Genomic DNA, 25,402 nt, shown 5'->3' with positions numbered 1-25,402 from the left:
GTTCTTTACTCTTCCAATAATTTTGTAAGTTTACTTCTGAGCAATGTGTTCCCAGCAATTGCCAGATACTTCCATTTTCTTTAAATTACAAAGCTGAGTCTTTCTTCTGTCAGAGAACATTAAGGATGTTTTCTTTTGTATTTTTAAGAAGGAAGGCATTCCTCTTAATGTGAATACACTACAATAAATATGAGATTTCCTAATAGTTACCTTCTATTAGACTTCTCTACTGTGGCCATTTTTGCTTCCAGTGTATGCCTTTGCTTTATATTGCAGTCAACATTGTAACTCATATTGTTGCAATGCCTGCCAGTTGCTTTATAATCTTTTATCCTTTCTGACCATTTTTTTTTGTCCCTACTTTTTTTTAAATGAACAAGTGATTTAATATAGTCGATTTAATTTAGCTTTTCTTCTTTCATTGAATCCTTCATTCAATGAAAGCCACTCCTCCCACTATCTGCTAGTCAGAAATAGTTTTGAAAAAACTAATACAGCATTCACCAGTTTGCTTTTATATGACATAAGAGACCTATTTCCATCGTATTGGAAAGCTCATTTAAAAGCCAAGTATCTTCCTCTTTTTTTTTTCTGTTTCTTGATGGTGACATTGTTTTTATTGTCAAACCACTTGTGCTGATAATAGGTACGCACACCTTGATAACCATCTCAGATGAGACCTGAGACAATGTGAACACTGGAAGTGGCTTTGTGCCATCTTAAAATAGGCATTCAGTGAAAATTCTGGGCTGTTGCAGATGTCTGATGGACCAAGAGAAAAATGCTGTTATGGCCAAGTCTGCTTTTCCACTGGATCTCTTTACTTGAATGTTTATACACACAGCCCAATAAAATGTACACTTTGTACCATAAAAACTTTGCAGAAGGGTTATGGTTTCAATACTCCCCTGCATGTCTTCTGTTTTTCGCTCATGTAATTCTGCAAACTGGGCAGCTTAGCACCTGGAGGAGTGAACAGTGAACCAGCCAACTCTTGGCTAATGAGGTTCAGGTCTTCAACATAGCTCTATTGACTTCTCTGGCCTTAAAAAAAAATAATAATTTGATTTCTCTGGTTTTAAATTATTTTGTTGGAAACGCAGCGCTGTATCTGGCCTATAGGACTTTATAAGGATAGTAGGAGTAGCAGAGATTCTCCAGGTAAACTGAGAATTCAGCTGCGTAGATTGATAACAAACTGAGATTGTTTGCGTGGAACAGGCTTTGGCTACAAACAGCATTGGCCTCAGTAAACAAGATTTGATACTGAAATTATTTGTTGGGAGTGACATTGCTTGGTGAGCGAACTGACAGCATGCCAATGGTGTGCAGCCACAGCAGGCAGCACAGTTATTAAGCAGTGCCACAATGTCTCACAGGCAGATGAAATAGTAACTTTCTGATGTAGGAACGTGCTGCAATTCAGCTTCTTAAGTCTGTTCCCATGCCCTGTGCTCCAGGTGAGGGTGCGATCAAGGAGATCTTTGCAGGTCCCTGGAAATGGTAAAAGCAAGTTTGGTGGCCGCAGCTGCTCTGGTGAGGTACCACAGCAAGCAAGGACTGCAGCAGAGTGCCCATGGATGAGTTACTGCAGGGAAGCAGGCACAGCCCCAGCTGCCTCCCCAGACTCCTAGGTGTACTTCTCCGCTGCTACTGCTTAGATGAATGGAGGCATCTTAGGCACTGATTGCAGTAGATTTTGTCATTCAACACAGTTCAGTGCTTTCTGCATCCAGACTATGCCCACCTCTAAAACATCTTCATGTTCTTTAGATGTGAAAACAGCTGTAAAATAAATTTATTTAAATTTATTTTAGTAGGAAGACAAAATAGTCATGATAGACATGTAAGCCAAGCAGCAATGTTTATGGATTTAAATATCAAATATAAAGGGGTACATCAGAAGTATTAAACTATAACACAACAATCAGAGCTCTACAGAAAATTCCAGTATTATCAATTAGCACTTCTCTCCAATTTTCCTTTGGAGCACTTAATATTGACAGGAAATGCAAAATCTCAACTTTCTTTCAATTACAACTTTCTTTTAAAATACAAATTGATCAATTCAGGTTTCAAATTTAATTTAACAATTGTTTAAATTGTCTTATTTGCCATAAAATTTCAAACTATTGATGTTCCTAATGAGAAAACTCCCAAAATACTGAATGATGCTGGTGTTCAGGCAAAGTTTCTATGAATCCAGCAATCAACAGTTCTTAATATCCAAACTATTAATGGTAAAAACAGCACATACCACAGTATATAGATGAGAGAGATGATAAGAAAGTAATTGCATCAACACATTGTTCAAGGAGGTTCAAGTTCAAGCTCAAGTCTTTTGGTCAGTAGAAAAATAATTTACTTGGAGAATTATAATTAAAAATAAGTCCTGCTTGTTCCAGGGATAACTGTTAAGCTCCTAGTTACTATTTTCTGAGCTCTTCCTTATTGCTATCTCAATGCCAGCACATGGCTATGAGAGACCCATAAGCTAATAAGTAACAAATAAACTGCAGACTCTGCAACTCCATAGGCATAACCAGAATTTGGGCAGCTCCGCAGATCAAGAAGTTCCTTTCCAAATTACTGCAGAAGCTCAGCAAGGCCTGGTGAAAGTCATACCTGAAAGGTGGTAACATGTCAGTAATTTTAAAAGATTATGTTCCCCAGGCCACATCAAATTGAGCTCTCTACCACTGGAAGGTGTTTTTCCTTGCACAACAGTTCTGCTTCACATTGGTATTGATCTGTCTGCACAGACAGGTCTGTTGGTGTGGTCTGTTCATTAACCTGCTTATTTCCTACCAGTGGTTAGGCCTGTAATGGTGCCTCTTGCCTTGAAGCCACATACTCGTATCCTCCATAAAATTACATTTTAATAGCTCAGGTAGAGCTTCAACACTGTATGGCTATGGTAAATATTTTGCTACAGAGTTACAAGAAGAGAAATCAGAGCAAGCAATGGATATGGGTTCCTATATCACAGAATCACAGAATCACAGAATGTTAGGGATTGGAAGGGACCTCAAATATATTATTCCTAGAGCTTAATTTTAGCACATGAGAGTATAAAAGTGTGTTGTCAAACCACACCAGAGGTACATGAGCCAAATGGTCTGTCTCCAGGAGTGGTCAATACCTGCCGTTCAGAGTAAAACTACAAAAATAGCTTCAAATGTTTTCCTGGAAAATAGGAAATTCCTGATAAGGAATATCTTGAAGGATCTGACCATAGAACTTAGACATTATTTACCCTTTTTAAGACAGAGGCAGCTGTATGAAAGAAAGATTCTTCAACTTTATGTATCTTTTTCAACCATTTTGAAATCAGCCTGAATTATTCTGAAGAAAGGCATTTTTATGGTGGGACTTGTTGGGTTTTTCCCATTTTATGTCAGCCTGAGCTCTTTGCTCTCAGGTGCTACCTGAGAACGTGTGCTGAGCCAGGAGCAGCCCATGCGGCTTCCCAGGTGTGACCGCATCCCTTTGCTCTTCATAGCTGGCGGAATATTTAAAATGGTTACTGTGATTTTAATAGCAGCATCATAAAATTGCCACTTTGTTACTTAAGACATCCACCTCTGTGGGCATTCAGCCACAGCTGTGGTCTCTGGGAGCACAAGAGCCCCCTCTCTGTCTTTACTTTTGCTCACTCTTAGCCCTGATCAGCGGAGTGGAAAGGACTTCTGCTTCTTTTCCTGTGCTGTTGCTGCTTGCGTATCAACAGTGCAGGTGTTTCTTTTCTTAAAAGCAGTGGAGTGGCATAGGCATGGTTGACGGTACCACTTAGACTCCATAGTCTTCATGACAGGTGATAACATGCATGAAGGGGAAAGAAGTGTAAAGATCCCAGGTTGAATTTACAGCAGTTAAATTCAGTAAATCCACTTTTCTATATGGAAGTGCAGCCAAAGGACAGCAACACAGATGGAAGCTGAGCACTGTATCTCCAAATTTTAGAAAGGGAATTGATTTTCATGAAAAAAACCCCTACTAAAAAGGCACATGTGAAGTTCTGTGTGCATTCGAGCACTGCCCCAGGGCAGCTGCATTGCTTCTGCTCCCTGCTCATGCCTTCTCCTGAGCCCATTTTGACCTCTCCATCACACCATGGTGCATCTGTGTCATGGTTCAGAAACCAGTGGGATGAAGCTACAGTTGATGGTAGCATGATATGGTTAAGTTGTATTATTGTTATTGCTAATTTATTGTTACTATGTGCAGTTACTATGTCACTAGTAAGAGTTGTCGATGGAGTCCTAGAGACCATTCACCGGGCAAGTATAAGCCCTCTGCAGAGTACGCTGGTCCTCTTAAGGCCAGTGCCTGCAGTAGATGTTGAAGGTGCTGCACTCACCAGCACAGCGGTGTCTCATTGCCACTCTAAAAATGCTTCAATGTGCATGCAAGCCTCTCTTCACACTTACATACATTTTATTCTAGTGGTGTGCAGGAGTCAAAGCTTTTGCTTTTTTGTCCCTTTCTGTTCCTGAGGGACTGTCTATAGCATTGAAAAAAAAACCAACAAAACTGATTTGATTTCATCATCTCAAGCCCACAGAGTAAGAAATCCCCAAATCAGCTTCTGCCTCTGTCCAGGCTGCACACTGAGCCCAGCTGGAGCAGAGGGACAGGGAGCAGGTGACACAGGACAAGCGGGTTGTGACACAGGACAAGTGGGTCATGCCACATGCCAAGACAAAGACCCCTCATCTACTTAATGACCAATTAAGAATGGTTCCTTCTAGTCAAGACAATAAGTGAAAACAGAGAGTGAAGTTTGGCTCAGATTCTTACGAAAAAGCCCTGACACTACAGAGAAGCTCATGAAATGCTTTAGTGACGGAAATGTTTCTGTGGTTGGGCTTACAGAGGACTGGAATTTCCTACCTTGCTCCACTGCAGCTATAAATCAGCTTTCTCCTTCTCTCCTACTGGGGGAAAATGTCCAGCTGCAACTGGGGAGCAGTGGGCAAACACAGGCTCATGGATGGACCTCATGGTGGGAGGAAGGACACCATATCCACACAGGGACACAGGGAGGCTATAGAAGGGACTGCACTCCTTTCTGCTCTGGGCTGCCTGACTGGGCTGGGAGGAGCAGCCAGAATTGCAAAGGGAGGGATGCGCAGGCGATGAGGATGAGGTACAGGGAGATGTAGAGTTCAACACAAACACCCAGTGATGCGTGGCAAGGAAAGCCCAGCCTGCAGCATGGAGAGCCCTTGGAAGTGACCACTGCTGAGGAGTCTGGGGCTGCTTGAATCTTAATTGCTTGGCTTTCCCCTCACCAGTACAAAAGAAACAAGATACAAGTTCCTATACAACTTCTGAACCAAGCCAGCTTTATGAAACATGGCATGCTGCCTCTCTGCCTGCCAGAAAATGCTGCCTGCTCTCTCCTCCTCTTCTCCTTGAGATAAGACTCTGCCCACTCCTGCCTTACCTCTTCCTAGTGTTTGGCCTCTCTCTCTTCCCTCTGTTCCCAGCACTGGTGCCTACCTTTTTTGCCAGGACCCTGTGGTAAATACAGTGAGGTTCAGCAAAACTTCTAAGTATGCACTGAGGGATCTTCAGCCTCAGTGCTTGGTGCAGCATGTTTGATGAATGGGCTTCACAAATAGCAACAGCAAGGTGTTAGCCAGAAAGTAGCAAATCCCTCAGACTGCATAGCCCCATATCTTACAAGATCTTAGACATTTTTGAAGACCGAGGGTGCAGAGCCACAGTCAGAAAGCGTTCTCACGGCACAGATCTGTGTCACCTGCAGTGGCCGCCAAAGGCTTGCTGCCCTCCCACCATGGGCTCCACATCCCCGCTCCTTCCCCTGCCCCAGACCTTGAGCTGGTGAAAAGTGATTTGTTTTGTTGGGTGGCCAAGCTGACTGGGTAGCAGTGGTTGAGTAGCAGTGTTGGTGGTTGTGTAGTCGTAGCATATAAATGCCAGGTGGGTCATTCTCCAAGCAAGCGTGGTGAGATGCCTTCTTGTGTTGCAGGGCAGGGCTATGTCAATTGTCCCATAGTCAACTGTCCTAGTATCTAAGGCAAATAGGAACCATTGTGGTCATCTAATTTATGCAGTAGACACAAACTAAAGGATTAATCAGTGAAAGAGCTGCTGGAGCAGGGTGGCAAGAGGAGGTGAAAGACCAAAGATGAAGAATGTAATGCACTGGGCTTGTGATGTACCTGGCTCCATTCAGATCAGTTTTCTCTCCTTCCTGGCATTGCCATATTGCAAATAACGTACTAAAAGAAATAAAACAGGATGGATTGATCTGCAGCACACTGTACTTCTCGTGGGACAGCAGTATGCCTTGGTTATCTTTCCACAGTAAGACCACTGATGTTTTTTCTGACTGACCAGCTAAAAGAGATGCTTAATTATACTCCGGTTAGACTGAAAACAATAAATGGAGATCTGTCAGCATGTTTTGTCTAGCCCTTTTAGGAACAAGTCTCTGAGGTTTTAGGAGACCATATTTAAGAGGCTTTTCCTCTCCACACCCTTCCAAACAGCCCAGTTGCTTTTGTTGGATTGAAGTGCAGTCAGGCATCACAAAAGCAAGGATATGTTTAGCTTCCAGCCCAGTTTCTGGGTAATGCCTGGTCTGTGAGTGGTAATTCCAGTTATTTGTGCTGCTACAGGACTGTAATTTCTTTCTATCAGCAAAGTCCCATCTGCCAAGGATGTGCAGGGCAATGCACTGGCTGTGAGACACACCCTGACATTGCACTGCAACGGGAGATTATGAGGAGTTTCCGCTGCTGAAATTACATGATTAAAAGGAGCACAGTAGGTGATGAGAGCTGCAGGACAACTGTGCAAAGCTCCCTGAGAAGGCTGGACTCTGTCTTTTGGCAGAGTCTGGAAGAGTATCACCAAAAACCAGTCTGCAGTAAAAGAGCAGAGCGTGTGACTAGCCCGGCATTGTTTCCTAAAGCCTCCATGTGGTTAAGCACTGGGACTTCAAAATAATAAGATGAAGGAGGTTTCAATGCTAGCAAAATTGAAGGTTTTTATAGGAAATAAAAGGCTTTGTGTCTCATGGAAGGCGTAGAAGTCCCACGGGCAGAACAAATGATAGAGGAGGTTGTGGAGACAGAAGTCAAGTCTGGAAGAAAGAAGTGAATAGACAAGAATTAAAGAAAACACATGGTGAAAATGGGGTGCAGTAAGGCCTTCCAAGGCATGGCAATACTCTTGATAGTTAATTGGTATTTACATTTAGGGGGTACTTTATGGCCTTGGGTCTACTGATATAAAAAATTCCACTCCACCCCATGGAGCTATGTAGGCAGATGCTGTCTACAGGAGATGATGCTGGCAGAGTAAATGCAGAGGCATTGGTTGAACTGCAAGCAAATACAAATACAAAACCTAAATACACCAGCAAAGTTCTGCAAGAGCAATGTGAGACCACCCTGTATACAAAAGCATCCAGCCCATGGTGCAAGAATAAGGTTTGAGGAGTCTCAGAACCTCTCTGTTTGACAGTGCACTGTGGCAAACCTCACCCCATCCCCAGTGGCATCAGCTGCTTCCCTGTTTTAGGCTGAATTTGCTGATGGAAGGTAGCAATGGAGCAGCAGTGAGGGTCGGCACGGGGGTGCTGTGCAGAGGGGCAGGCACCCTGCCTGGGTGATGGGCACTGCCAGCAGGGCAGAGCTGCAGGGTCATGGTGACATGGGGAGCAAGGGGCAAAAGAGACCTGGAGGGTGAAGGACACAAAGGGTTGGGTTGGGGGTTCACGGGAGGGCAAGGAAGTTGGCAAAGTCTTGCTATGTCTCTGAATTATAACCAATGACAGGTGCTACGTGGTTGCTGAAGTTCATGTTTTCTCCTGTTGACAGCTGCCTGTGTTTGAGAAACACAAGTTTTAGCAGTGTTTTTGGTGTTCTTAAGTCTCACTGGTTTCCGTCATGCCGTCACAGAGCCGAGCTGGGAGACAGCTAGTGTTTAATCCCTACTGAAAACGAATCAAAACAGGAAACCAGTTTGCCTCCGAAGAGCGAGCGCATTTGCCGTGAATCCTTCAGCAGGGTGCACCAGATACCCCAGCTCAGCTCCCACCTGACGCGTGCCCACGTGCGCCTCACCCCTCTCATGCAAGAGCTGAGCGCTTCTTGCCAAGGAGCTACGGAGCGAGGATTCAGTGGGAAATACGATGTGCTGAGGTCACTGGGATGCTTGGATGTCTGTTCTTTTCTTGCCCTCTCCTAACTGTCCATACTGTTATCAAGGTATCTGGTATATGATGAAGAGCAACACAGCAGAGGCTCCCAGAGAAACAGTATTGTTGGCAAGTTTTTGAGTATATTATTTATTTCTAAATTTCCTGTTATTTTTTCTTAGCTAAAAACACAGGCAGAGCAAAAAAAAAAACGAAAAGTGTTTTGTTTTTGGAAAATAGATGCAGTAAAAATGTTACATTTTAGATAAAATGCATAGTTTTGAAACTCTCGGTTCCCAAATATTTTTTAAGTAAAATATTTACTGTTTTATAGCTTTTCAGTATGAAACAGGAGTGTGGGTAAACTGAACGTTTTATGAAAATACTTCCTTTTGGATAAAAGAGCATTTCATTTTGTTGGAAGAAAAAAAAACAACCTGAATTTCAATCAAAGGTTTTGACTGGTTCTCTAAGAATCCATGAGCTGAGTTGAAATATATGTGCATATAAGTACGTGTATGTGCAATCTACATAGAAATGCTTTATATAAGAATGATTCTTCATACATTTATGTGTCTTACATAATCAGTTAATTTGTTTCTGCTTCATTAAAATTAAATCTCCTGTGGACATGACAGTCTTGTCTAATTACTCACTTAATCCACAATCATTAGCATTAACCAAGTGCTTTTCTCTGTCTTTTAGAAAAAAAGGACTTTGAAGGGTTCTGTGGAACTTTCCAGGATTAAATGTGTGGAAATTGTGAAAAGTGACATCATCATTCCCTGTCAGTATAAATATCCTTTCCAGGTGAGTCTGGCTGTTGACCATACTGATGGAGATATCGCTTCAGCTACCCTTAGCTTCAGTGACCATGGACTAGAGAAGGTACAGACACTCAGATCTGTTTGTTCTGGGTCTGTTTTCCAATCTGTATCTTCGTATCCCCAATGCTTGTGGGAATAGCAAAATAGAGTGAAGGCAGTGACCAGTACTGGTGGAATGGTAACAGTGGATCAGTCATGATGGACAGTGTTCCACCGAGGTCAGGGTAATCGTCCCGGCTTGTAGCACATCTGAATTTTGTCCCACAGTCAGTTTTGTGGTATTTTGTAAAATTATATTGTCTGGGGTTTTAAAAAAATATCTCAGCTGCACCCAGCTGTAAATCTCCTGTGGAGCCACCATTGGTTTTTGGTTTTGTGTGGCTCATCTGGCAAGTGAGCCCCGTGCAGAGGCATGAAATGAGGGATTTTGTGCAGTTGTGCATGCTCCTGGCTATATCTTTTGGAGATCTGCTTACTGCAGATTTCAAAAACTGCCTTAGATTGTCAAAACATTACACAGACATAACAATAATATATTTAAATGAGTGGGAATTATTCCTCCACTATTTCTATGTTTTGTAAAAGAAGTTACAGTTTATCTCTCTGTAGCATACAAAGCAACTGAGTCACACGGCTGTGTGTGCCTGCAAGGTCTTCAGGGCAAGATATAGAGCAAATGTTTCCTTTTCTTTTAACAATAATCAACATTGCCTCATCTACACCATTGGAGAAGCTCTAAAAAACAGCTGCTCTCTTGTAGAAACCTCTATTTAAAGACAGTGGTCAAAGTTTATCAAAGGATCTGTGCATGAAAGAGACCAGGTCCCATTTGGAATTAAATTGTTGAGATAAATATTGGAGGAGAAGTATAGATTGTATATTATGTCAGATTTTAGGCCCAAATGTAGTCATCCGATTCATTTCAGTTCTTGGGATTATTTTACTCTCTGGTCTGAAACTTCACAAATGTTCTGTATTTCTCTTCCTTTGTTTGTTCGTTATTAAGGCAAAATTGAAGAAAACAGTGTCTCGATTGCTCATTGTTCATCTGCTCCAGCTTCTTATTTCCCTTCTGTAATCCTACTGAAAGCTATTAAAAACTTTTAAAGAATAATAGTAATCCAAATAATCTCCAGGGAGTTGCTTGAGATTTATACTGACACAAGAAAATTTGGCTCTTAGATCTTAAGTGAAGGTATCTTACAAGAAACTGCTAAGAAACAGATGCTGTTTCCCCAGAGATGCTTTAGAAGGATAAATTGCAGTCAGCAAGTAACAGGCTGAATCCTCTGCAGATTGAAATTGCTACGTCTCCATTGACTTCACGGGCATTTCTTAACAGCATAAAATTGATCTAAAACTTTGCTTCTCTGGAATTCTTTCTTAATAAGGGCTTCTATTCTGTTATAAATAGTCAAATTCAATGAGGTTAAGAGATGCTTCTGAACAGGCGCTGTTACCCCCCACATCATCCTTTTGTGTGTAATTTGTGACTCCTTCGTGCCCAGCGTGTCTGGGTTTGTCTCTAATGGCTTCTTTACTCCCCTCTCCAGATCGTCCACGATAACTACATACTGTACGTGTTTGCACCCAATCGTGAGAGCCGGCAGAGATGGGTCTTTACACTGAAGGAAGGTAATAAAACCCGCATGCCCACCTAAGTGCTGAAGTTACTTATCCTAGACCAGGTCTATCCCAAGCTATAATGCAGAGAAAAAGTGCAAGAGGAGTTGACATCTTGTATCTAAGCATGCAAAGTGGTACTGGGGAATGAGGTTATAAAATCAAATTGCTTGTAAATTTGGTGGGTGTGTTTTCAGCAGCAGTGGAAAATTTGGATGTGGAATGCTTTATTTGCCTCTTTCTAGGATAATCTGTTAATGTGGTACTATAATTTGAGATTTCTCATTCAGGAAGAGATGATTTTTATATGGCTAATTTTTTTTAGAAAGTAATCTTTTCTGTGTAGAATATTTTTCAGCTCTTATTAATAGATTTTTTTTGTTTAGATTACAATCTTCTGAGACAATAATGATTATTCAGAAACATTTTTGTGGGTGGCTTTCATTTCCTGTTCACGTCCTGAATTGTGCTGTGGTTCGCTGCAATGATTCTGAAGTGAAGGCACAGTAACTAACCATTGCAGGCAGAAAGGAAGCATAATACTTGACATAAGGAAGGTGTTACTTAGTTACATGAAAATTGCACCATGCCGTGAAAATTGCCATCATAGCTTTCTCCTGCTTTACAACACAAGCTGCTGTAGTGTTCACTCTGAAAACATTGTGCCTGGTTGAGATATTAAGTTCACGCACTCACTCTTGCAACCAGTTATTCCCCTTCTGGAGTGCACCTGCTTCCAGCTTCTGCTTTATCACCTCTTCTCATTCAGCATTTTGAGACTGTCCACTCGGACAATTTGAATGGTCTCTTGAAACAGGCCAGCAGAGATTGTTTTGTTCCTTTTGGAAAAATTAGCCCTAATGGCTTCCAAAAGAAGGACCTTTAATTACTCATGTAGACACTCAAGACTGGTATTTACATGTGCAAAAAAATGGTTAGTGCTGGTGAATGCCATCTTGTACAGATCCTTTTGAACACCAAGGCAAAGCAGCAAGTGTCTGTGTCCTACATATATACTTGCTGTAGAGCTGTAGTCTTTCATGGGAATCATCAGTGTATGGCCTGCCAGGTTTTATTTCTCTTTATGAGACCTTTCTTATGAGGTTTTGGTGTTTAGCAGTTGAAAGAGGGAGTTACTTTGGTAGGATTTTGCTATCATCTCTCGGTAGAGAGGTATGGGCTCCATTGCCAGCAGGAAGGCTATTCCTCCACGTTGATGGTGGCATTCACTCCTCCATTAATGGAGCAGGCTCTAATATTCACCGAAGTTTGAGAAGAATAAGAAGCTTCTTTAAAGTGCAGATAATTTCCATTCAGTTCCAGATATCTTGCAGAGCTTTTGTGAATAAAAATAAATTCATTTTCTGCCTCCTTTTTCTTCCCCTAACATTTTCCAGAAACTAGAAACAACAACAGTTTGGTTTCAAAGTGTCATCCAGATTTTTGGATAGATGGCAAGTGGAGATGCTGTGCTCAGACAGAGAAGATGGCAGCTGGCTGCGTGGAGTATGACCCCACCAAAAATGGTATGGGATTTGTTAAGACCGTTCTGACCTTGAAAATACTTATTCCTAGCAAAATGAAAGGATTGAATCTGTCTCATACATAACATCGAATAATATCATGTTACATTTCCATCAAGAGACTTGTTGCTGGCTTCTTGCAGTATTTGGGCTCATCTTTTACTGTATTTGGCATTCTTCATTTTGAATTAACATTTTCTGTGTGCTGCTTGGTACTGTCTTTGGAATGAGATCTTGATCAGCTGTGGTCAGTCATTAAGCCATAGTAACTTTCTTGAGATATATGCATTCAAACCTATGTGTCCTATTTTGTCCTAACCATATTTCGTCTGTGGTTTCAATGGCCAAGTGTAATCTTTGTCTCCTAAAAAAGCATACAAGCAGTCAATCACTCTTCACCCAAGACACTTCTACCTTGTATTTGGGTGATTCCCTAAGTAATCTGTACCCCAGTTTCAAACTCATGCTGTGTGGCTGAGAGTCCTTGTGTCAGTGCAGGCTGTTGGCATGTCTTACTCTAAAAGACCAAGGCTTGCTGTTCACTGGTGCACCTTTATCAGTTCATTACCTTGATGGTTTCTCCCCTGGTTTTATGCAGATCTACTTCAAATTATCTTTCTTGATTTCATTTCAGCCTCAAAGAAGCCTCTTCCTCCCACTCCTGAAGATAACTGGGTGAGTGCAGAGCGGAAACTAAGCTGTCCTTAGTGTTCCGTGTGTTTAACTGACAGTGGTGAACATCCCCTCCTTGAGGTTCTCTGCAGTGCAGGGACTCAGGACAGCACCTGTGATAATGTTCCCTGGGCTTTTTTTTTTACCTTTACCATACTCTTTCATAAGCTATAAATCATCAGCATCCCACTAGAGTTAGGTCCTGTCCTGCAAAGACAACTTGTTTTCACAAATAGCTTTCTAATGGTGGGCGAAGCTTCAACTGTATTTTTTTTTTCAATCTATAGAAAAGGGAAACTGGGATATGAGGAGAGCTGCTGTGAAGAGGAAGAGAGAAGTGATTTCCTAAACCCACTTGTTGATGGGACAAAATATCTTTGGTTTATTTAATAAGAAGGGAGGTGGTTGTTAGAGCTGGGTGCCTTACTGGAGGACATTGGGATAGTCCTTTTAGGGAGACCATGGAGATTTTATTACTGAAGTTTTTTAAGAGGAGCTTAGAAAATACCTATGAAGAACACATCAGACAGAGGTAATCCTGCCCTAAGAAGGAGTCAATAACTATTTTTGGTACAACTGAAATTTTTATATGAAATTCATTATTCGAAAGTGCTAAAAATTCTCATGATGCCACCATTCCCCACTAGACGCCCTGGGGTGCTTTCCTAGCTTTGAGGCTTTTGAACCCAGAGGACATCGGTGCTGCCAGGGAAATATCATTTTAGAGAGCACACCACTGATTTTTATGAATATGAATATGAATATGATGAGCCTTTTTCCTAATTTGTGCAGAAATTGTTGCTAGACCCAAAGGAAGCCTTAGTCATAGCCATATATGACTATGAAGCCCAGAATCCACAGGAGCTGACGTTACAATATAACGAGGAATATTACGTGATTGACAGCTCTGAGGAACATTGGTGGCTGATTCAAGACAAGAATGGGTAAGTCACTTTTCAACAGTGACAAATCCTTTCTAAATCCACTTGGTTCTTCTGTTAACATATATGCTGGCCTGGAGTATAACTTTTGTGAAGCATCTTCTGATATATAGCAAAATCATGACAGAAGGGTATTTACAGTAACTTTTTTCCCTTTGATGTTGTTTGTTTCCAGGTAGCTGGAGAAAAAGGATCCAAAAGTTAATTTCAAACAAACAAACAGACAGACAAACAAACAAAACCCCCCCAAAAAACAAAAAACCTGTCCTTAGCTTAGGCTGTTATTTGCCCTCATACATGTAGGGGGAAAACTGTGAAAATTGTGAAACTCTCCAAGTTTTGAGGTGCAATCAGTTGTTTCTTTCTCCAGTAACCCTGCTAAGTACGTAACAGTCAGCATTTCTATCATGCAAAGAGCAGGAAGATCTTTCAGGGCTGACTCCCACAGATGCAGAGAAAACACTCACGCCCTGTTGCATTTTAACAGGCATGAAGGCTACGTGCCAAGTAGCTACCTGGCGGAAAAATCACCCGAGAATCTGCAAATATATGAGTAAGTTGTGCCTATGTTTTTCTTGTACCTCTAAGTGCCTTGGATTTGTTATAGAAGTTACCGGCCTCCAATGTCCCTGCCCCACATACTGTGTTGTTGCTAAGGCTGGGGATGCTGAATTTGGAGGCTTTTCAGCAGAAACTTTAACAGCCTAGAAACACTGACTCAGAGTCTTTTGTTGTTTTCAGGTGGTACAATAAGAACATCAGCAGAAGCAAAGCAGAAACACTCCTCAAGGATGAGGTAAACCAATGCGCAGGGCGGATGGGCAATAATAATTAATTAATCCCAAATAAGAAGAAGCCTGAGAGGGCTGCTTTGTGTAAGACAGAGCTGAGCCCTGGGGTCCTGCTGTGTTGCTGTCCTTGGCTCGCTCTTAGGAAGATAAAGGACCATTCACAACCCCCTTTGCTTCCACTGCAGCTGAGCGTGGGCAGAGAGCTGCACCATCCTTCTTCAGTCAAACACACCCAATAACTGGAGCTGATGGAAAACACCGTTTCAGAACACTGTGTGGACTGAAAACTGTGATTTTAGCTCGTCTTTTCTGTCTCTGCAGGAGGCCTGCAAATGCCAGTAGTTCTCTGAAAATCTAACCAATCTCGTGCTGAAATATTTTTGGGTGAAAGCCAGAAGTATGGGCTTGGGTTTCTTTTCTTAGTTTTGTGTGTATGTGTGTATGTGCATGTAAGTACGCATCTTTAATTTTTCAGCTGAGCCAGAGTTTTCCAGTGAAAAGTGCAGTGAAAATAAAAAGAACAAAGGTCTTCAAATTTTCCACGCAAACACAGCCTTAGTTTTTAAATCAGCTCTTACACTAACAGGACACTCAAATAAAGTGTCATTTCTTGGAATTACAGTATTTTATGGAAATAAAAGCATTTTTGTGCAATTTTAAACCTTCTTTTAGTTCCTATAAACTCCTACAGCATGTGTCCATGCATGGTTTAGTGATCTTATTTTTTCTTTTGGTCCTACCAGGACAACTTTTCTGTGGCAACTACCCCTGTGTGGCTGCAGAGCCTTCTGGTTCAAAACCTTACAGCCTCCACATCTCCCCCCAGAAACGTGGCCAAGCTCATGAGTGATCTTTGGGCAGGTCTGCTGTCAAGTGAGATGGATAGGCAAGAACAGTGCTTAAAGTTACTCAAAGGAGAGCACTCAAAGGGGTTTGCCTTTCCACTCGGCTGCCAAGTTCATTGAACCTGTGTAAAATGAGTATCACAGTATTCTGTCAGATAGGGTTGAAAGCAACCAACGGGTACAAATTTTCTAAAGGAGAGGCTTGGAGGGCCAGGGAGGCACACGCTTATGTATGCACACCCACACATACTTGGCACGAGCACATAAGTCTCATTTCCTCAGGAAACTGAGCTAAAAATACATAGCACCCAAGAGAGACCAGCTGGGTGTACCTGCAGGCCCTGGGCAGCCATCAGGGGCATGCATGGAACAGACCAAGCTGTGTCGGTTGGCTGATGGCTCATTTTTTTCCTAGGTCTTTAGGATGACCTCATGAGCGAGCATAAACAAGGCTAAAATGAGCAGGGCTTTGTCCCCAGCCCCCTTTTTTCCGTTATGTCTCTAACCAGTTTTCTCTCCTTTGCTCCTATTGCAGGGCAGGGAAGGAGCCTTCATGGTGAGAGATTCGAGGCAGCCTGGCATGTACACAGTCTCTGTTTTCACCAAAGCGTTAAGGTACAGCTGAGCTCAGCAGCTTTTCACATCAATTACATCAATGAAATGGCTTCTATGAGAGTGTAATCTCTGATGATGTTTTGGCATTATGAAGAGAGAGCAGAAGGCTCATGAAAATGACAGAGGAAAACACTTCCAAAAAAGGCAGAAGAGTTAGCTGCCATTCGCAAAGAGTATTAAAGGCTCCACTTCTCCCTGCATCTAAATATATGCCTATAAATAGACCCTTAGACATCACTGGGGTTGTTATTTTGATGAAATTGTCTCCCCAGTTGAAGTGTTGTTAGGATCAATGTGGATTGTATGCTGGACTCATCAGAGATGGGTTATACAAGACTAATGAAAGGGTTTCAGTGATGGAACAGTAAGTTTTCTTTCAGAAAGAAGAGGCAGAGAAAGTTAGTACTCAACCTGCTCTTATCAGGAAACCTCAGCCTTTCTACAGATGAGACCATCCATGAGTGAGAGGGAGAACATACAAGTACACAGATTTTGTAGGCAGTTGCTGCTCACTCCTTGCTCCTCTCCCATTTGTTCTGCGTAAGGGAGGTTCTCCCCTTTGCTCGCTCGCTCCTCTTCCATTTATACCCCACATTCCTGTATTTCTGCTGCAAACTAGTTTTCCTCAAAGAAAACCTCCTCTTTTTCAGCACGGATAACAATCCTGTTATAAAGCATTATCACATCAATGAGACAACTGACTTTCCCAAGCGATACTACTTGGCAGAAAAGCATGTGTTTGACTGCATCCCTGAACTTATCAACTATCACCAGCACAATGCGGCAGGTGAGTCAAGGCTAACACTGACCAGGGCAGCAGCTCTTTTACCGTGCAGCCAGGTGACTGTTTGGAATAACAGAAGGCTCCCGAGCCCTCTGTCCTTACAATGAAATGTTAAATGGCATCACCTTCTCTTCCACTTATCCTGGCACTTGGATGGCAGCAAAATTACCATCTTGGGCTAGCTTCCAGCATTACATCTTCATTCTGGTCATCCTTCTAAGGCTGACTAGGATCAACACAGATGTCATAATGACAGTAATCACATAGTGTAGAGAGCTTTTCCGTTTTTAGGAGCCCATGGTGGGGGGGTGTTGCCACTGCCAGACCAAGCTACCTCTTTGAGTTATGCTGCAGGGCCTTCTTGCCCAGGAGGTGATATATCCTTGGGCCTTGATTTGACACAGAGTTAGGGACATGGCCAGGGTCAATAGCTAGACACAGGAGTCACCAAAGACTCCCATTGCTACAGTCCAGGAGTACCAAGAAAAGTCCTAGGCTTTAAAAATACCCTAAAAATAAAAGGTATAATTTGGAATTTCATCAGACTTAATAGAGACCCACAGCTCGCATTTGCTGATAGACTGAAAATGGGAAATAAGTTGAAACTGCTCAGAATTGGCTTCCTTCTAGCAGGCAGGAAATCACAGTCTGAGTAGAGGTTCAGCTGCCCTCAAGTGGAGCTGAGAACTCAGTACAGTAGATCTGCTTCCAGAGCCTAGGCTGCCTTCTGGGGTAGTGACAGCCACACTTCCCAGGACTGTGACAATAACTAGAACCCACCTTTTCCTCTGTTTTTCAGGTCTTGTCACTCGTTTGCGGTATGCAGTCTCTTCTTGGAGAAAAAAGGCCCCAATCACTGCAGGACTGAGCTACGGTATGACACTCTCATGACTATATGAGAATCACACTCCTCCTGGTTAGCTGGGTGATCTGAATATCCCCATGGGTATTGATGAATATTCATGTAACTATCACCACAATAAATAGCTTTCCTCAGATCTTTACACCTCACTACTCACCAGATTATCATCTTTGTCATTGCCATTGATAACTGAGTGAACTGATTGTGCAGTGTTCTGAGGGAGGTGATGAGAAACCCAGGGTCTCAATGAAGTCAACATTAAAACCATAAATGAATACTGAACAGGGATGGGAGTAGGAGGATAGCATAACTTGAAGAAAGCTGAGCCCCTCCTAAAAGATGCCTCCATTTGTGTACAGTTGTCTGCAGAATTTTGCTGGTATCACCTTTAATATAACTCTTGGAGACATCAAAGAAACTCAGAACAGTGTTGTGCTCAGTAGAGCACATATGCATGATAGAAACAATCCTCCCTGAAGAACTGGATAGACAAGACAAATGGGGAAAGAAAGGGGATGTTGTTGTTCCCACTCAAAGGTCAGACAGACAATTTGAAGCAGAGCCAGAAAGTCTCGCTCTGAGTCCTGTCTCAATTTTTAAAACCACAGAAGATTTTTGTTTGACATTTTACTGCTAGATCCTCACTCTTTCTCCCTCACAATCAACAGGGAAACTGGTCATTAACCCCTCTGAGCTCACCCGTGTACAGGAAATCGGCAGTGGTCAGTTTGGGGTGGTCTACCTTGGCTACTTGCTGGAGAAGACAAAAGTAGCCATAAAGACCATTCGTGAAGGAGCGATGTCTGAAGAGGACTTCATTGAAGAAGCTAAAGTCTTGATGTGAGTTGTGGATGCACCAAGAAAACCAGACCCTGTAGGATTCACAAGACTGAACCAAAGTGTTGTGATAACGTTCAGGAATATGAATGGGGAATTTAATCTTGGATTATGTACTATCTATCTAAACAGTACAGAGAGAGACTGCTGAGCTCTGGTGGTTACAAAGGGAGGCAATATAAAGTGTAGGTGAATTACTGTGCTTGTAAGTCTGTCGATATCCAGAATGGTTTTCCAGATCTCTGCTGCTCTGGAAGCCAAGGTTAATGGGTGTGTTATCAAGATAAAAGTTTTGTAAAAAATAATTAGATTACTAAATCTCATAAAATTTGAAGACAATTTTAATGGAAAACCCTACCTGCACAATTTTCTTTTTTCTTTGCAAAACTGAAAATATTTCTCTTTGGTTTTATTGACTTTGTATTTTTTTATATTTCCCTCCAAAGTAGACATGAATTGATTTTTTGTTTGTTTCATTAGATGATTTTCCATGCAGAAAAGTCTTTTGGTGACCATTACTATTAAAATGGGATGATACTCAGTGCTAGTTGACATTGTTAGACTTGGTCTACACATTTTCTTCTTTCTGCTTTCATAATTGGCCTTTGCAGGGAGAGAGATGCAGCAGGGTGGCACAGGTGGCCATATATAACACACTTGCTGTAAGGATAGAAGGCCCTGAGCCTATTTCAGACTCTTTTCCACCTTCCCTCCCCATCCCACAGGAAGCTGTCTCACCCCAAGCTAGTCCAGCTTTATGGGGTGTGCTTTGAGAACACTCCCATCTGCCTGGTGTTTGAGTTCATGGAGAACGGCTGCTTGACCGACTACCTCCGGAGCCAGCGGGGCACTTTTTCAAAGGAAACCCTGCTGGGGATGTGCCAAGATGTGTGTGAAGGGATGGCTTATCTGGAACAAAACTCTGTCATCCACAGAGACCTGGTATGTTGGTCTCAGACTTTTTCCTCTGCTCCAGCTGGGCTTATCATTGTGTTTTTTCTCTGCCTTAATTTCAGCTTTTCCACTCCTCCTGTCTATCTTCGATATGGGATCCAGAATTACCGCTTGTTGCAGAAGCAACGTCAATACTTTAGGGGGAAAAAAAGCATCCCCTGGAGCTCTGATTAATCTATTTCCCTTAAATGTGTTGAGGAGAGAAGAAACAAGGACATAAAGTTCATCTCTTTTTCTGAGTGGACTCTTTTGCTGCCTGAGAGCCCTAGCTCCCTCAGTTCCCAGAGACTGACCACTCTTCATATTTAAAATCAGTGAAGATGCCAAAAAGACCTGTTTTAACATAGGCATAAACATGCATTGCTGATAAAACGCTTTTAAGTATGTGGTGTTCAATCAATTTGCATGAGTCACTGCTGCTGTTTTGTTAGCAGAGTAGGGACTGTGGGAAGCTGTGGATATTTTAGGGTTTTTCTCTGCCCTTTCTGGGCAACAAGGGCCTGCAAATCAGACTGATGGTTGAACAGCTTTCTTGGCAACAGGAACATGCTGGCCATAAAATGTGCAGGAAGCATGAGAACCTCGAGTGATAGTCTTTCAGCTCTGACTTTCTGTCCTTGCACCGTCTTCTTCTGCAGGCCGCCAGGAACTGCCTGGTGGGGGAATCGCACGTGGTCAAAGTGTCTGACTTCGGGATGTCAAGGTAATGCCGCCGAGCCTGCGCCCATTACCTGCGGGGCTGTCATGGGATGGGGGGGTTACTCAGCATGCTCCCTTCTTTTCCTTTTCCAGGATTGTTCTTGATGACCAGTATACCAGCTCCACGGGTACCAAGTTCCCAGTCAAGTGGTCTGCTCCAGAGGTTTTCTCCTACAGCAACTATAGCACCAAATCTGATGTTTGGTCATTTGGTAAGAACTTCTTGTCAAAATGGAAAAAATTCAACAAACGCCAGTTCATAAAACCCAGGGGCTCAGCCCTCAAGTAAACTTTCCTAAACACTACCCTGTCTGGGCTCCAGGCCTGAATAATGGCTTAAGAAAGCAAGCCTAAATCATTTAAGTGAATTACAAAAATAAAGAAAGGAGTAAACTACCTAGATAGTTTGGAACACTGCAAATTCTGACCATATAATGCTATATAATACCAAATAATGAACTCCATATCATGCTGGTATAGCAGAAGTGTCCAAGAAAAGGTTGGAGAGTCACTGACAAGATCATATAAGAAAAGGAAAGACATTTAGGCACTCTTGTCTCTTGGCATGTCAGTCCCAGGCACTGATGCTTCACTCAAACCCTCTGCCTTTTTAAGTTTGCTCTGCTGACTTCATCCACTTTAGGCCAATCCAAAAATATGATTTCCCTGTTCACATTCTCTCACCTCATTTCCTGCTCCCCAATGCATTGTTTTCTGATTTGCCTCTGTTCTTTGGTCTCCTTTCTGGACCCTCATAGATAAGAAAACCATTGTATATTTTTTCCCCAAAGTCACCAGCACTGGAGATAATAAAGGCGATCCCCTGGCTGGTCGGTCTGGCACACTGATGTGTCTGGCCCATCTCCAGCTAACATGCAAATCACGGTGCTGCTGAATGAATCGGTGCAGTGTGCTGTGCACAGCACACAGTCAATGGGGCGCCACTCAGCTCCGGGCCTCGCAGTAAATAATGCAGGATTATAACCTTTACCAGTCTGCGCTTGTGAATTCTGTGCTTCCCTCTGCCTTCCCTGTGCTCTGCTGTGGCACTCACACTGGGTGAAGTTGTGTGTTCCTTGGTGGGTTACGAGAAGCACAGTGGGAGCTCAGTGCTCAGACCCATGCAGCGCCTTCAAGATCCCAATCAGAGATGCTTCAGAGAGCACCATTGCTCCTTCTGTGACCCCTGGCATGTGGCAGAGGTGGCCAGCACTCACCACGTATTAACCAGGGACAATGTTTGCCAGTGGAGCTGTCTCTGACACTCACAGCAAAGTGGCAGTGACATGGGAAGAGATGCTGCTTTGGCAAGCATGTTCTTCTGCTTCACAAATCAGAAACTGACCCAAAAAGGGGTGCTCAGTTTGATTTACAGTCAAGCCAAGCTGGGTAAAGTTGGTTCACTTCAGTTTCGGCGCTGTTCATTTGCATTGGCCAGTCCTTCTTCGTGAAACGTGCAGACAGCAGTGTTGTACATCTGCTGGACTTGTTACCTCCTCATCCAGTGGGGTTTGCATAAGAGGATTCCTCTGTTATGTCATGGTCTCGTGACTGTGAGAAGCTTTCTGCTCTGCTACTCTGCAGCCCGTTCACCTCTTCTGCCAGGCCTGAAATCCTGCTGTGTGCAGAACAGGATGGGTGTGAGGAATTCCCAGTGCAGGAATCTGTACAGTGGGGGAGCACCACTGCACTGCTTATTCTTCAGCAGAGCCAGTATCATTGGTGGGGAGCTGCAATCTCTGTGTGTCTTCTTGCTTGAAGGATTCAAAGCTGGGAAGCAGGCATCACTTAGCAAAGTTATCTGTGGAGTTACACAACTTTATTTCAAATCAATCTGTCTGTCTTCCTTTTCTAATACAATGTTTTGTAATACTGTAAAACACAGTTTACCAAGTCAGTCATATTAGTTGACCAAAGAAATTAAACGTAATCATAGCACAGATGCCTTCTATTCACGCCATTTGCAGAGCCTCTCTGATGTGGTGGCCAACTGCAATGTGTGCCAGAGTCTTTTTGTCTCTGTCTCTCTTCCACCACAATTGAGAAACGAGTTTCTGTACTGCTCTGAACAGCAATCATAGGAAATTATTTGAATGTTTAGGAAAAGAGAAAAAATGTGCTGCAGTCCTTTGAAATTCCACTGTCATTGCATGTGAATTCATCCCAGTGAGTCACACCACCTGGGAGGTTTTGCAGGCAAAAGCTCAGGAATGGAGTATTTCATATTGCTTTCTTGCTCCCAAGTCTCACCAAAACACAAGAAAATTCTGGTTTAGGACACACTGCAGGCAGGAATGTCAGAGACATGTGCCTTGTGTGTGATTGACTTGAAGAAAAATAGATAAACTGTCTCAATGACAAAATAGGGGTACTCCTTTCCTCAATACTCATCCAGATGGACAATCTGCACAAGCTTTCCCTCTTCACAGTTTGGGAGAAGACACACGACACTGCTCTCCTTTCTGACATTTAACACACTAAGACTTCGTTCAACTTATGTGGAAAGACGTCTCTGTCATGCTAGACTGCCATGAAGCAGGACACAGAGAAGTCAAGCTTTCAGTGACCAAAGTGGTACTTCCACACAGTCCAGCACCCAGCAGAGATCCTAGGTGGCATCCTAAACTGTACAGCTGTGTTAGGGCCTGATTTTTCAGATCTGTACTAAGAATTTGAGTGAAAATGCTTTTTCAAGTGACAGACACTAACGTTGAGCTGCAGAGAAGAGAAAGTGGAAGGTGACCGTGGGCCTGCTGAAGATTTTACTTGCTTCTTAGGGATTTTTCTCATTTGTTTGCTTTAGGAGTGCTGATGTGGGAGGTCTTCAGTGAAGGTAAAATCCCCTATGAGAATCGCACCAATGGAGAAGTGGTGGAAGAAATCAATGCAGGATTTCGGCTCTACAAACCCAAGCTGGCCTCCAAGGCTGTTTATGAAGTCATGAGCCACTGCTGGAGGATGGTTAGTATTGTAATGGGAGAGCCATAGTTCCCAAAGACAAGAGCTCTCTTCATCTTGGTTTTTAGGAGGAGAGGGTATGCTCTTTATATGCTAACAGAAGGTAAAATCCTGGAGGTGAAGCACTTTGCAGCTTTCCTCTGCACTAGCAAGCAAACTCAAGGCCCTTTGCCTTTTATTTAAGCTGCTGTCTCTATAGGATGCATTGACTTCACTGAGAGGTCTATATAGTGCACCTAACTCAAGTTAGCTCAATAGTTTGTTTCCTAAGAAGGCTGTGGATCTGTGGGGCTGAGTTTTTAATAGCTATGATAAAAATGACAGCCAACCTATTACAAGGTGCTTAGTGTCCACTGGGCAAAATTCACTGCTAGTAGAAAAGAAACATTGCACAGAAGGAAGTTCATTCTTCCGTTGGCATTTTCACTATAACAATAGGCTGTATTTTTGTTAATACTCAGTTTCTTCACAAGGTTTTCTTTACTAAGCTTTCCATTGCTCTCAAGCTGACATTAATGTTCTCCTTCTCCCTTCTCTCCCCTGCTCAGAGGAAAGATGACCGGCCGTCCTTTTCTGTTCTGCTCTATCAGCTGAGTGAAATCTCCGAGTTTGATCTGTAATCATGGCACTGGCCACCAAGCAAAGCTAAGAATGTCCTGAGAGGGCAGATGGCTGGATTTTCCCCACACAAAGCATTAACAAGAGTCCTCTCACCATAGACACTTGCTATATGCCTGGGGAGAAGGAGAGGGCAGGGGCTGGTACTTCCAGACAGATGAGATATCCCCAGGTCTTCCAGAGCCCAGACAGACACAGGCTTTGGTTTGGCCAAGAATGTAGTTTGCATCTTACAAGGAGCAGCAGCCATTGAGCACAGAGTCCTGAACCACACCATGCAGCAAATGTATTTCTTCTGAAGATAAAGCCTCAAATCTAAGAGATCTGACATTGCTATTCCAGTTCTGTGAACTCCCAAATGAAGGTCTTCCCTCTGGGGGAAAAACTCAAAACCCTGTCTTTAACTGAGGAGGAAAGTTTAAACCTTTCCATGGATCTGTAATTCAGAATGGGCTGGACCTGAAAGCTCTGAACAGAAATAAGCCTGGGATACACGGGAACAGGGTGGCTTGAGTGACTGCATTTCTGATGCTGATATTTCAAGGTGGTTTTGTTCTCCCTTGGCCTGATTTTCTGTGAAACTGTGGCATAACAGCAGTAGGATTCTGGTACCCGATAAACTGAAGAGGTGTCTGTGTGTGCATGCAAGTTTGTAAGGAAGGAAGAGAAACAGCAACGTGTTGAAGAGTCTTGAAATTCTCTCAAATTGCTTTGTACAGAAAGTGGGAAAATGAGACTCTGATGCAAAAGGAGACATTCTTGGAGGGGGGAAGTCAAAGCTGAAAGGTTATATTGTTTTTTCTTCTGTCTTTCTACATCAGAATATAAATAAATGATCACCATCCAATGTCTTCAAACGAGTATGGAGGACTGAGAAGTGCAAAGTGCTATGTGTTTCCAGTAAAGGACAAGACAGGATCCATCCCAGGATCCAATTACCTGCAAAAGGCACAGGAACCTACTCCTGAATTAGTGTGATGGGAAGAAAGGAGCCAGAGGGCTCAGAAGGGCAGCCATGAGGAGAAAACATGCAGAGTTTTCAGTGCTCAGTGCACCAGTGATAATGAGAAAAGCTCTCTCCTGCTTCAAAAAGTATCTGAATTATCACAAGTAAAGACTTTTCCATCTCTTCTGTGAATGAAGGGACTGATCGAAGAAGTCCTATGCGAATGGACTGCCTGGGTACCTACTCCACGAGTCTCACATTATGTGGTGACAGCAGAAGGTATAAACAATATCCATCTCCTGGTGTTTCAATTAAAATCTATATTTTCACTGGAAGACAGAGACACTGTTTTAACATAACTGACCTCAAAACCAAAAGTGTGGGTGTTGGTGTCCTGCAGAACTTGTAAATACAATCAGGACTTTCTGCTAAGCATTAACAGTAACTAGAGGAGTCAAGAGGACTCACAGATGAAATGTGTATACATGCAGTATGTATTTTTGATGCTTCTCTGTTTGGGCAGGTAAGGACATGAGTTAACTGTCCGTGACAGCAGTTTACAAAAGCTCTGAGGTGCAAACCTCCAGCAGCAATCTCTCCTGTCATTACAGAGGTCTGGTTCAAATGTTTGCCAACAAAAATGGAACAAGGAAATAATGTAATCCCATGATCTCACATATCCTGTCTCAAACTATTTCTTCATAGAAGGAGGCTTAATATGTGGTATTTTT

At 42.7% G+C, this 25,402-nt stretch overlaps 1 protein-coding gene across 1 annotated transcript in view; it reads left to right on the top strand.

Annotated features, from left to right (window-relative positions):
• Window positions 1-23,727, top strand: part of ITK (IL2-inducible T-cell kinase) — a 29,245-nt gene extending 5,518 nt beyond the window's left edge. The window contains exons 2-17 of the mRNA XM_010179089.1: window positions 8,882-8,986; window positions 10,557-10,638; window positions 12,024-12,152; window positions 12,784-12,824; window positions 13,614-13,765; window positions 14,250-14,315; window positions 14,504-14,558; window positions 15,934-16,013; window positions 16,664-16,800; window positions 17,597-17,671; window positions 18,328-18,499; window positions 19,222-19,438; window positions 20,089-20,153; window positions 20,243-20,361; window positions 22,953-23,110; window positions 23,656-23,727. Coding sequence (XP_010177391.1) covers window positions 8,882-8,986; window positions 10,557-10,638; window positions 12,024-12,152; window positions 12,784-12,824; window positions 13,614-13,765; window positions 14,250-14,315; window positions 14,504-14,558; window positions 15,934-16,013; window positions 16,664-16,800; window positions 17,597-17,671; window positions 18,328-18,499; window positions 19,222-19,438; window positions 20,089-20,153; window positions 20,243-20,361; window positions 22,953-23,110; window positions 23,656-23,727 — 1,725 coding nt within the window. The remainder of the gene's footprint in view (window positions 1-8,881; window positions 8,987-10,556; window positions 10,639-12,023; window positions 12,153-12,783; window positions 12,825-13,613; window positions 13,766-14,249; window positions 14,316-14,503; window positions 14,559-15,933; window positions 16,014-16,663; window positions 16,801-17,596; window positions 17,672-18,327; window positions 18,500-19,221; window positions 19,439-20,088; window positions 20,154-20,242; window positions 20,362-22,952; window positions 23,111-23,655) is intronic.
• The last annotated feature ends 1,675 nt before the right edge of the window (window positions 23,728-25,402 follow it).

The sequence above is a fragment of the Mesitornis unicolor genome, unplaced genomic scaffold, assembly GCF_000695765.1.
Source record: "Mesitornis unicolor isolate BGI_N332 unplaced genomic scaffold, ASM69576v1 scaffold15502, whole genome shotgun sequence".
NCBI lineage: Eukaryota > Metazoa > Chordata > Aves > Mesitornithiformes > Mesitornithidae > Mesitornis > Mesitornis unicolor.
This window is presented reverse-complemented; position numbering and strand designations above follow the sequence as displayed.